This window comes from Malus domestica, chromosome 16 (genome assembly GCF_042453785.1).
Source record: "Malus domestica chromosome 16, GDT2T_hap1".
Taxonomy (NCBI): domain Eukaryota; kingdom Viridiplantae; phylum Streptophyta; class Magnoliopsida; order Rosales; family Rosaceae; genus Malus; species Malus domestica.
Window position 1 is genome coordinate 6,066,953 of NC_091676.1, and position 13,302 is coordinate 6,080,254.

Genomic DNA, 13,302 nt, shown 5'->3' on the forward strand with positions numbered 1-13,302 from the left:
AGTTTGGTAAATTTATTTGAAAAAATTATGCACATACACATGATTCAAGTAAGAATATGCATGCGGTCCAATATTCTAGTGAATAGGGTGTTGGATTTCCACCAATGCACTTAAGGTTCAAAACTCTATCTCCCGTAAATTATTGTAATAGTTTCGAACCATTCTCTTTAATAATAATTTTTTTTAATTGTAAGGATATCATAACTTCACCACTTTCGTTCCATTCAACTCGAAATAGATCAAATTGTAGAAAAAAATTAGATGAACCAAACCAGAAATTCGGTTTGATCCGTCAGTTTGCTTGCCTATGTTACGAGAAAATATTTAAACACGTCTATTTGTTTCAAGGGTCCTAGGTAGGTAACTGCTCAAGACATTATCCTACCACCTTCTGTGGAAATTGTTGATAGTACATAGTATATAGCTAACCTAATAGAACCAATTAATTTGTGTATTGAATTACAAATTGAGAGGAATCGTGGATATCGTATAAAACGCCAAATAACTTTCATGATGGAAGTTATAGAGATGTTGTATTCATATGTTGTATTCATGCCTGTTCGAAATGCAAATCATAGTATTAATCTGAATATTCTCACAAAGAATGAGATCATGTGTTTTAAACGTTGTACGTATGTGAAAATGATCGATGCTCACATATATAATGAAGCCCGTTGCTTTGTGTACATGCATGTAGGAAAATCTAACTGATTAGATTGCACTACCCAAATCTTTGTCCTCTAGAACTGCATAACGCGCACCGGAAACTATATTATTTATGTTTTGCTTTGTGAAAGTAGAGAACAAGGAGCATCTCACTTCGCTTGGCAATGCTATCATGTGTGTCATGCCAGCTGTAAAGAGTCAGAGAGATTCAATAAGTCAATAATAATACTAAGAACATAAATCACGATACCCTAATAGCAGTCTAGAAGATGAAGAAAGAGAGGGAACTAGGGTCCTTGGTGAACTGAATGAGGAGGGGCACTTTCTGTGTGATTTGATCATCGAGTCCCCATCCCCACCTCTCTCTCTCTCTCTCTCTCTCTCTCTCTCTCTCTCTCTCTCTCTCTCCCCATGTAACGCCACATATCTCAGTCACGTTGTCCTCAACTGCAGAGATTTAGATGCCCTGGGCTATTCCATCTCTCTATGATTGTTAGTCCCTTTCAGTCTTCTGTTAGCCAAAGAAGCTCACATCATCCTTCAACCCCACTCAATTGAGTGCAATCATGGCCATCCATAACTATCTCACTTAACCTTAATCAAGGATTAGCATAATCTAATTGTCAACCTAATCCAGAACATTCTGCATGCATGTTTCCATCAAGTAAAGCATACTTATATTTATGTAATCTCCAGCTGAAGCTCTACTGGGTAACTCAATTGAGTGCAATCATGCATCTCACTTAACTTTAATCTGTGATTAATTAGCATAATCTTATTGTCAATCTAATTCAAAACATTCTTCATGCATGTTTCCATCAATTAAAGTATATATATTCACGTCATCTCCAACTTAAGCTCTGTTTTGGTTTCCAAACTCAGGTTCATTCCTAGGTTTCAATAATTAGCGCCGATAAATGAAAGATAAAAATAAAATAATTATCAAACTGCCTCTTAACTATTAAATAATAAAACTAATCAACTAGGCCTTTTAAGATTTCCAGAATACGGGAATTTTAACGAAAAGTTTCCGATACTGTTCATTTTAACGAAAAGTCACATTTTTACACTAAAAAATCAATCCTAGTACTATTCACTTTACTCTTTATTTTGTCCATATCGTTAAAACTCAAAATTTTCAAGATCTTTTCATTAGTTTTCCTCACAAATAATGTCACACATTTAATTACAGATTATAAGTGGACCAATAGAAATATACTAGTTGTGTCTTGGTGGTTGTCCCGAGTCCACTTTATTCATGGTGCCGATGGATGATATGAAGATGATAAATCATTTTCCATTCTTTCAAGTACAAAAGCAAACAATGGGTATCTTTCTCTCACTTTCACAGCACCAACAATGATTATATACAATATATATATGACTTACAGCAACTCCCAGCTGTTCATGTAGTCCAATATTTTATTGGATGAGTTGTGTTATCCACATATCTCTTTTTACTTTTAACACACATTTTATTAATTTATGTCATTTGATATTATTCAATCCATCCGTTCCGATAGCTAAGATGTGAGAAGTAAGAAATGATGTATAGATATCACATCCCTTAGTGAATATGGTGTTGGATTTTTATTCATACATTTTGGTTCAAACTCTTCACTCCCTTAAACTATTGTAAATGATACTTTCAAAACCTCCTTCCTCCCCTTAACAATAATAATTTTAAAAAATAAATATGTATATATATGAGTTAGAATTCAGGTACACACGTTTCTACCACACATTTTGTAGTCCCCATTCCGTAATTTTTTTCAAGGATATGAACTCTATATTTCAATTCATCATTCACAGATCATTTATGCAAAAATTAGACAAAACCAAAATCAATAGGACATTCAATCCATGCAAAAAATTAGACAAATCCAAAATCAATAGGACATTCATTTTTAGTCAAGAAAATAAATGAATATGGTTTTACAAAAGAAACACTAAATTTAATCCAACGGTCACATGTTTTCTAATTTGGAAGTTTTTTGGTAGACATGATCTATGAGGTAAAACATAAAAGATAAACAGTTGGATTGTTGAAATACATTATGAAGTAAGCCTCACAAAAATGTGTGTAATCCTAATCCTATATTCCATGTTTTAATTTTTCGTTTTCTTCCCTTGTATTTTTTTTTTTTTTCCCTTCAGTTTGCAAGACGCAACGAAACATAAAAATAATGCATGTCTAATTAACAATGGAAAATCAGGAAACTAACCGTTTTACTAACACACTAAAACCTTAGCCTTCTCAAGGCCGCTCGAGCAATCCCTCTCAACCAAGGGCAGCCTCAGAAATCTTTAGTGAGATGGGCAACCTAATTTTTTTCACTAGGGATTTGGGGTTATTGGACTAATATATGCAAGTTTAGTAGCCTGGTTTTTGGTTTGAGTGGGCGACAAAGTTTAATCTAAGTGACTAAAACTTTATCCATGAGTGCTATCTCAAGGCCGCTCAAGCAATGCTACAACTTCCCTCGAATAGTAGTTTTAAAGTCTAAGGGCTTGTTGGAAGTGTTTTTAAGACGACTGAAAACGTTTTTAGAGAAAATGTATCTAGATTTTAAAAGAACTTAAATTGCTTCTTGCTGCAGCACCAGCTATGTGAGCACTTTAAGGACTTTTCAAGATTCACTTGTATTTTTATTAAATATTGATTTAAAAAATATTTCACAAAAAAACGCTCTCAACCATTATAAATTCAAATTCCAAATGAACCCTCCCTTTATCATGTCTAACTATTAACTACTTTTCAAAACTTCCCTCAAGTATCTCATGTCCTTGTGATGGACGAAGGGGCATCTTCCATTTTTTGATTGCAGGTTTGAATTACAGGCACTTTTGGGTACTATATTGTGGACGGCTTTTTGCTACATTGATGATGTACAAAAGTTGGGTGTGTGGGGGGTGCGTGGGAGCCAAGAATATTTTGTCTTTGAAAGACATGGGATAGACTCAATTTACAGAAAAGGGATATCTTTCTTTATTCTTCTCCCTTTTACTTTCGTTGTTGGATGTGTGCACAAAAGCTTTCCTGCTCAAAAATTGTGACTAGTAGTGCCTTCACGTGATGCCTTGCAGTTTTTCTATGTTTGGGAGAAAAAATTACAAGTTCGATTCATTTGACCAACTCCTGTCACACTATGAAAAATCTAGTTTTGGATGAGAAACTTTTCAATGTGCAAAAATCACTATCCTGCGCTAAGTATCATATATAATATAAGTCGGAATTTTTTTTTTAAATATTCAATCATTTGTATTATGACATTTAATATACAGGACAATATTCTAAGCACACTAAAAAAATTTGTTCTGGACACTTTCTTTCCCGTTGGATTTTATGGCATCTTCTTTCCCACATTTTAATCACCCTACAGTACTACGAACGCATTAACTTAATGAAAGAAATAGTTTCGTCTATGTTGATTGGTTGTGCACAAAACACAAAGAAGCCTTGCAATCTAGAGATCGACCAAGCCTTCAAAAAATAAAAATAGAATAAATAAATAAATAAAACTCACCGTTTAGTTCAGTTCGGAATGTTTTTTGACATCAAGAGACTTTGGTTAGGAATTCCAAACTTTCAGTAAAATGAAGTAAAATTATAACTATAGAAATAAGGGAGTTTTAACGAAAAGCCCACGGTACTGTTCATTTTAACGAAAAATCACATTTTAACACTAAAAAGTCAAACATGATACTATTCACTTTACCCTTTATTTTGTCCTTATCGTTAAAACTCAAAGTTTTGAAGCCCTTTTCATTAGTTTTCCTTAGAAATAATTGTATGAGTTTTCTTAAGTTCGTATTTTATAGACACAGATACTGTTGGGAGCGTGGCTCCTTCTAATTGCTCCGAGCAAGTTGCAAGTTATGTCCTAGCGTAGATTGATTCACCTAATTTCTCGCGACAGTAATTCTATAAATTATTTGACATCTCATATTTTTAACATAATATTTTATAAAAATGACATAAAATTAATTTTAAATTATGAAATCATAGATAATTTGTGAAGTGTCTCATTTAAAAGAATCTCTTTAATTTTTTTTTTTTTTTTAATTTTATCAACACTATCATAATTTTCTCTTGAAAGAAAAACCACCGTATTGTGACACATGTATTTGGGAATGTGGATTCCATTTTATAATCAATGTGACAACAAATCATTTAAATGATAAGACAATTCATCACTCCAAGAAATACTGAAATTTAGATTTTTGGACATCAATAATTTAAAATTTTTTTCAATATGTTCAGATCACGGTGATTAGTCATTATACAAGAAAAGAGACATTTGAAATATATAAAAATTTCTCTCCACTTGTATCATAACATATCACATAAAATCTCATGTTTCGGACACACTAAAAAATCTTTCCAACAATTCACAGGGAACCTAAATAACCTACATAATCATTTCACCAAAACCAAATAACTGAGCCTTAGTTAATGTTTCTGCTATTTTAAGACAAATAGTCAATCTATCCAATGCAATAACCCATCATCTCTCACATAAAATACAACATCAAACATTCCAAACAATATCAAATTACATTGACCACCCCCCCCCCCCCCCCCGGGGCCATGCATTCTCTGTTCCTATACCAACCTTTCACATAAAATAATCAATTTAATTATATACTAAAGTTGTGTTGTGGGAGAAGATCATATGCATGCTTTAGAGTATGCATTACTAAGATTCTGTGGATACTTTACAAATTAACAAATGCTTCACATTTATATATAAATATATATATTTGTGTACAAACAACGGATTTTGTATCGATAATGTGGATATTGGATATTTTCTTTGATACGTTGTTATCATATGCTTTCTACTTATGTTATCAATGTTTTATCAATATATATATATATATATATATATATATATATATATATATCTTATATCAACAATCTATCCTTTAATAAACATATATCCTATCTAAAGAAGAAATATTTGTATGTAACAAAAATATTAAATATATCAAATGGGAGGTGTGGAAAGGATGGGAAGAGCAGAGATTCCCACTTCTTAAAATGGGAGAAAGGGATGGGGCAATTTATCTTTGACCATGAGGACTCTCACTCACTCTATCTTATTGTGCCATCCTTTGCTTCCATATCAGCTATTCAAAAATTGAACAAAACAACAACATATTGTATAGACCATAAACGATAACTACCACCTATAAAATCCAAAGCTATTTCAATTGTTACCCCAAAACACACTTCTTTTTACTTGCATCACCACCATCAGACTTTGTCTCCAAAATTATTAATTTACTCGTAACTTCATGCATTATAATATCCCAAAAATAACTACAATAACAGAACTCATTTATGAATTATAACACCTCTCTCTCTCATGGAGGACATTACATAGATGGGGGGTTGGCTTGGTGACAAGAATCCACAGAGAAAATTATATAGATGGCAATGTGTGTCACTATCATATGTTTGGCTGAGCAATGAAGGTGACAAATGTTTGGTTATATGCTGTAAGTAAGTAAATTACACGACATTTACTGCACGGTGTTAATGAGACGACGGTTTCTAGTAAAAAGAAAAGGACGGTCAAAGGGACAGTGTAATGTTTCTGTCAATTTTCCTTGGTGTCAGGGTGGGGAAATAAAACCACTGATAGCTCCTTTTGGTCATCATGTTCTTCACACAATACACAGTGAGAGAGAGAGACAGAGAGAGAGAGAGAGAGAGAGAGAGAGAGAGAGAGAGATAGCCCAAAGCCTCAAACACTTGAACGTTGCATTGCACTTGTTCATTTAATCTAATTCTCTTACTAACTGCGGCTGTTCTGATCGAGCTACAAAGGAAAGTACACTCTACTGTTGCAATGCAATATTTCAGTGTTATGTAGCGATTTTAATTTTATAATTTAATTAACATTGTTTACTAGAGTTTAAAAACTATAAAATTCTCAACTTGAAATGTTGAAAGCGGTAATTAAACTGAAAATCCGAAAATTGTTACCGTCAACATTTTTATGTAACATGGTTTGTCTCAACAACAGGCCAGTACTCTTCTTAAACTGGTTGCAACTTTTCCACCTTGTCTGTAAAGCTTAGTAATGGCCGGCCCTCTACTTAATTGGAAAAGTGCCATTATGAAGTAGCAGAAGGTAAGACTGTTACAAGCTGCAACTCTGTACGTGTATTATGGACTAAGGTTTCTCGAACCCAAATAGCTCTTGCACCCACACTGTTTTGACTGTGCAATATCTACACCGGGCTCTAGCAGCAATATATATGAATAGCAACTAGCTACAAGCTAGCATGCATGTCTCAACACCATACGAAACCAAGTCACAAATTTATGTTTGTGGCAAAACTTGCTTCTAGTGAGTGTGCGAGTATCGTATCGGAAAATTGAAAGACTATGCATGTGCATATCAAGAATTGGATCACTCCCCAACTGTTGATTAATTGTAGAATCTCAACTTTTTTAATAGTAAAAAAAGGTTATTTCATTATTGAGCTCAACGACCTATGTGCTTTCACACCGCCTGATACATATATGTGTTGTTCATGTGTTTGATTTAAATGACTGCACACTCAAGAGCGTTGTTAAAAGTGTAAATCCCATATCGAAGAACTGAGAATCATTGCATATGCTTATAAGAAGCTAATTTACATACTAGTTATATTGCCAATTTATTCTACAATAAAACACAAACTTCCTTCAGCTTCGCATTTCGAAAATAGAACCCTTTTTTTCAGTGAAGAAGTTGAAAATGACAACTACATCTGAAAAAAACTTTAAGGTAACGTTAATAGTAGGGATGATTAGGGTTTTGTTCTTTAAAGGATGAGGGTAATTAAGAGCACTTCCAACGTGCCCCAATTTTCTTGGGGATTGGCTGTTAAATTATCCAATGCCCCGGCAATTGGCTCTAGCCCATTCAAATAGCTTGGGCTCCATGTAAGCTCAGGCTCTCCACCGGGCATAAATCCAGGGATATGACACAAGGCTAACGTTATGGTGAAGTCAGCCACTAATAAAAACTATAAAATACTAATATAAATTAATTAAAAATACAATAAATTATAGAAAATTAATTAGAAATACAATAAATTGTTTTATAATGAAAATAAAATTATTTTCTATTATTTTATAAAATAAAAATACTAATATTTTATTATGAATTGCCTTGACCATTCAATTTAAAGGTGAAGATGAACTTGAGCAATTACTGTTCATTAGAGATAATTACTGTTCATTATAGGGGATTGGTTGCCTCTAACCCAGGGAACCTAGCAACACTTAGGGCGTGTTTGTTTGCCCTCCTTAGCCCTCACTGGATTGGACTAGACTAACATCTAGTCCAATTCTGTGTTTGTTAGCAGGAGGGATTAGCATTAGTGGGACTAGGAGGGACTCGCGTTCACTAAAGTCTTCGCTAAAGGGTCTTAGCGAGGCCCTCCAAAAACAGCCGGACTGCTAAGACCAGTTTCGTTCGGCCCTCTAATCGTCTCCGAGCTTCGTCGATCTTGCCCTTTCTGCTTTCAGACCTATGGATCTCATCCTTCACACATCAACAGAAACAGCAGTAGAAGATCGATGATTACGTCATCAAATCGATCTCGCCCTTCTGTGGAGGCGGTGCTGCAGATTGATGGTTTGTTTCAGAGGAATCGATCGACGGCGGGGACTCGGACTCAGGCGACGCTGAGGATTGATGGGTTGTTTTAGATGAATCGGTCTCGCACTACAGCAGCAAGACGGCGATCTCGCACTGCAAAATCAGGACAGTGATAAAAAAAATCCCTTGAAAATTTTGCGTCTTGCAGTAAAAATAGTTTTGAAGGATATGAAATTTTGCAGAAAAAAAGATGGAGAAACGAAGAGAATGTGACGGGGTCAAAGAGGGAGAAAAGCAGACAAGTTTCTAGGGAGAGGGAGAAATGTTGCATAATAATAAAATATTAATAAGTATGTATTAAAATATGAATAAATATGTATTAAATAATGTAATATTAAAGTTTGATATTATTTTGATTTTTAGTCCGGCGTTGAACCAAACGCTTCACTAATTCAGTCCAGTTTAGTCTAGTCTAAGCCAGTCCAGCTTAGTCCTTGCAGCTAATCCAGTCCGAGACAGTCCGGTGCAACAAACGCACCCTTAAAGTGCACTGAGAAAGCCTCATTCATCGTGGGATTGCAAATGATCGAGTGGTAGGTAATACGTAGTCAATAAGTGTGTCAGAAGTCAGATCAATGATAATGCATAGGGGGTTGTAGGAACTACTAAATAGTACTACTCATGATGTAGTCTGATGAGAATAATAAGGTTTGGTCGTTTCTCTGATAATTCATCATAATTGGAACGAAGTAATAAGCAATACTACTCATGAGATGGGATAGTAGTTTTTGAATCAAGGGATTGAAATCAAGACTGTTGGGAACCGGGAACACAAACAAGGTGGGGCCTCAGGGAAGCGTTTTGGTAAAAGCAATCAAAGAAAAATTTATTTCAGTACTTCAGTCTTCCACACTACTGAGAGAGAGAGAGAGAGAGAGAGAGAGAGAGAGATTATATTATAAAAAGGGTGATAGGATGTGGGGGTTTTGCTTCTCTTGAGGATAGGTAAAGAATATTGGAAGAGGAGAGAAAAAGATAATTAAGGAAAACATTTGAGAGAAATATGGAAGAACATCTGAACCCCTTAGCTGTGACTCATCTGCTTCAACACACCCTGAGAAGCTTGTGCATTCATGAAAACTCTCAGTGGATTTATGCAGTCTTCTGGAGGATCCTTCCTAGAAACTACCCACCACCCAAGTAAGCAGAGGCAAAAATTGAAAAGTTTCCAAAATAATTACAGAAAAAAAAGGTTTTTTTTTTTTAATTAGTACATTTTTTCTTCGAGTACAGTTCCCACAAAGTTACTCTATTGAAATTAATATTTTCATTAATAATTTTGGTTTTATAACAGATGGGAAGGTCATGGAGCTTATGATAGGTCAAGAGGAAACAGAAGGAACTGGTATATATATTAATTTAATCAATGTTTTAGTTAGTTTAATCCAGTTTTCATAGTATAAAATAGATTCATAGCTAGGTTGTGTATGCGTCCAATTATATATATAATACTTGTGCGTGAATAACTATATCTATGTGTGTGTGCGCGCGCGCGCGCGCGTGTGTGTGTGTGTGTACATGCAGGATATTGGTTTGGGAAGATGGATTCTGCAACTTTGGTGCCTCCTCAGCAGCTCATGAGATCAACTCCAGTTCTGATCAGTGCCCTGCAGGACCTTCATCAATGTATGGCAACTCATGTGATCAATTTCAACAATACAATGGCCTGCAACCTGAGCTTTTCTTCAAGATGTCCCATGAGATCTACAACTACGGAGAAGGGTAATTAACCTAGTTATGATGAAACATATGTATCAAGTTTGATTAATTAGTTAATTAATTACCAAATTGGACTACTTTTAACTTTGTTTTTCTCTTAGTGTACTTGATCACTGAGCTCTAAAACCACTAATTAATCTGGAAGAACATTTATATGTAGTTACTGATTTTTGTTATGTAGGTATGTAGTTATTATTGTTGTTATGTAGCTTGATAGGGAAAGTGGCGGTAGATCATAGTCATAAGTGGATACACAACGAACCAAATGATCAAGAAATCAACTTCTTATCAACATGGCACAACTCAGCAGACACGGTATATACACTAACCTTATTGGTGTAGTTACTCCTGATCTATCAATGCTTCTATATACACTTAAGTTTGTTATTTCATGCTGCATAAACTAATTACAGGCACAATTATTATGTATGTACACCCTCGACCCTCGTTTTATTTCAATAATATATTGTCTAAAATTTTACTTTTTTTGCCTCAGCACCCTAGAACATGGGAAGCCCAGTTCCAGTCTGGCATAAAGGTACTTAATTAAGCATTATTAAACCCCAGACCACAAAAATTCCAACAAAAAAAAATCAGAAAATTTGGTTCTAATTTGATGATTTTCTTTTGTTAAATATATCTTGCAGACCATAGCCCTGATAGCAGTCAGAGAAGGTGTTATTCAGTTAGGAGCTGTTCACAAGGTGAGACTAGACTCTCTCTCTCTCTCTCTCTCTCTCTCTCTCTCTCTCTCTCTCTCTCTCTCTCAAGAACAATTGAATGTTCGTTTTTGATAGGGAACGATATTCCCTCTCTCAAAAACTAAAGTAATTGTACATCAGAGATGACGGCAAAATATACTTATGAATGTTTGTCTTTTGATTCGAAACAACATCGGACAAACTTTAACTATACATCTTTGATGGCTGCAAGATACTAATGAATGTTTGTAAATCTTGCAGGTGATTGAAGACTTGAGCTATGTAGTTCTACTAAGAAAGAAGTTCGGCTATATCGAAAGCATCCCCGGAGTGCTTCTCCCACACCCATCATCTCCACCCTTCCCCTTCAAGCCTGATCCTCATCATCATCATGGCTATACATATGGTCTCACCCCAGATCACCATCATCATGCATGGCATCTCCAAGCAGGGACAAACCCTCTTGCACCACCTCCAACTCATGACTTCATGTATGATCATCACCAATATCTCAACCCTAATCAAGTGGTTCCTTTGAAAAACATAACCCCCTCCATGAGCAGCCTTGAAGCCCTCCTCTCTAAGCTTCCGTCGGTCGTGCCGACGAATCACGATCATTATCCTCAGCCGCATGATCAATCCCAGTTTTTATTATCTCTTGGTCATGGACCTGTGGATTTTATGGCAATGACGGACCAGAAAGTGGCCAAGGAGGAAACTAGTGACAATGATGATCATGATCGTAACGAAGAATATAGGCCGTCCGATGATCAAAACAACGTCGGTGAAACCAGCACTTCTGTGTCTGATTATGCCCATCAACAGCAACAGTATTTTCATCACCACTAATTATTAATTAAGCGATAACCAGTAGTTTTTAATTAATTTCATTTGGTCGTCGGCTTAATCATATATAGAATGAAGATTGATTATTTCTAACATTGTATAATTAGCGAGCTCTCTTATATATAATCCTATATTAAAACTCAAAATTTTCAAACTCTTTTCATTAATTTTCCTTATAAATAACACTTTTTTAATTACTTTGTTTGTGGTCGAGTCAAAGGCTTGCAGAAAATAGGACAACTGCAAACGGCAAGAGGATGCATATTTATGATGAAAACAAAATTGGACAAAATAGCTGAGATAACTGTTTTGACTTATTTCAATAAATAAAACAACAAAAGTTTCAATAAATAAAACAACAAAAGCAGTCATAGTATTACTAAATAAGAAATGTTAAGAGCACTCTTTTAAAGTGAGTCTTCAGTGACTGATTAGACAAATGGCAACGAAGCATTTTAGAGATTCTCCCCTTGCTTCATTTCATACGGAAAATGATCATCTCGTGATCGTGATCATTCATCGTACATCATATGGTCAGAAATTATTTTAAAATTTAAAATTAAATATAAATAGTACCTGAATAAAACTGACCGCACGATATATAATAAACGATCATAATTACAGAATTAAGATCTCCTTAAAAAGAATCCAGCGATCTTTTTCCATTTCACACTACTCTTATAGGTATGCAAGGAACACGTGCTGTCGAGACAGTCAGCAACTAGTACTACCTATCCCACCGTCCACGTGCCACCTGAAATGAAAATTAGAACCTTGCACAGAGCTTTTCCGTTTACAGGTCTACTAATTTAAAAAGAAGGGATATGTAGTAAGATTGGGCGTCACGGGATTGGCCCTTTTGGATTTGGATGATATGTTTCTCCCAAACGGAGGATTTGGAAATGGAAAGGGCAGCGGCGCGGACATCAAGCTATGCAATGCCGTGTGTTTTGACCTTTTACCACTTTTTCCTTTTCCTTTTTTCCGCTGTTTGGGAAAGTGGATTGGCTGTGTTGAACCGAATCCAGTCCAGTCCTGTCTGATCCCGATTCTATATAAAGGCTTAAAGTGTTGCGCCACTTAAGTGGGACTTTGTATGCTGGCTCATTTTGGACCTTGAGGCAATGAGTCGTTTTTAGGTTTGTGTCATATTCGTGTCATTACATTTTATACTCTCAAATTTAGATGCACTTACTTCTTCATAATTAAAACTGTTAATTTGACCGTTAAGTGATGACGTGACAATTTATTTGAGTGTACTTGCAACTTTATAATTAAACTGTTAATTTGACTGTTAAATGATAGTATGACAACCGGGAGTCCTATATTTTTGCTGATGTGATAGTTTGTGCATACCATGTAAATAAAAAAGAGAAATTTTATTTGGACCCAATAAACCTATTTCTACACCCATTAATTTTTTGTTAAATTTTATATTCCAATTATGCCCTAAAGAAAAGATGGGTGTAGAAAGATATTATCAACTGGGGAATCGGTGGGTAAAAATGGCCTTGCAGCCACAATTGGTGGCCGGGTGGGTTGCCGGAAATTGGAAAAGGGATTGACGGAGGGTGAAGAAGAACAACAAAAATATAGTGGAGGGCGGTTATGGTCTTTGACGACATCAGGAGAATGTGTCGTCAGAGCTGGGTTGGGTTCATCGAAGAAATATAGGGGCTGTGATGTTGAAATCGACCACTCTCTCT

General features: G+C 35.3%; 1 protein-coding gene across 2 annotated transcripts; it reads left to right on the top strand.

Annotated features, from left to right (window-relative positions):
* The first annotated feature begins 8,966 nt into the window (after nt 1–8,966).
* On the top strand, nt 8,967–11,750 carry LOC103402990 (protein RICE SALT SENSITIVE 3-like). Of its 2 annotated transcripts, none has more exons than XM_008341782.4 (7): nt 8,967–9,470; nt 9,625–9,675; nt 9,855–10,052; nt 10,259–10,364; nt 10,546–10,587; nt 10,697–10,753; nt 11,012–11,750. In XM_008341782.4, the coding sequence occupies exons 1-7, from the start codon at nt 9,334–9,336 to the stop codon at nt 11,597–11,599; spliced, it is 1,179 nt and encodes a 392-aa protein (XP_008340004.3). In that variant the 5' UTR covers nt 8,967–9,333; the 3' UTR covers nt 11,600–11,750. The 2 variants fall into 2 exon arrangements, with proteins under 2 accessions (XP_008340004.3, XP_070671269.1); XM_070815168.1 differs by having other exon boundaries at nt 9,164–9,522.
* The last annotated feature ends 1,552 nt before the right edge of the window (nt 11,751–13,302 follow it).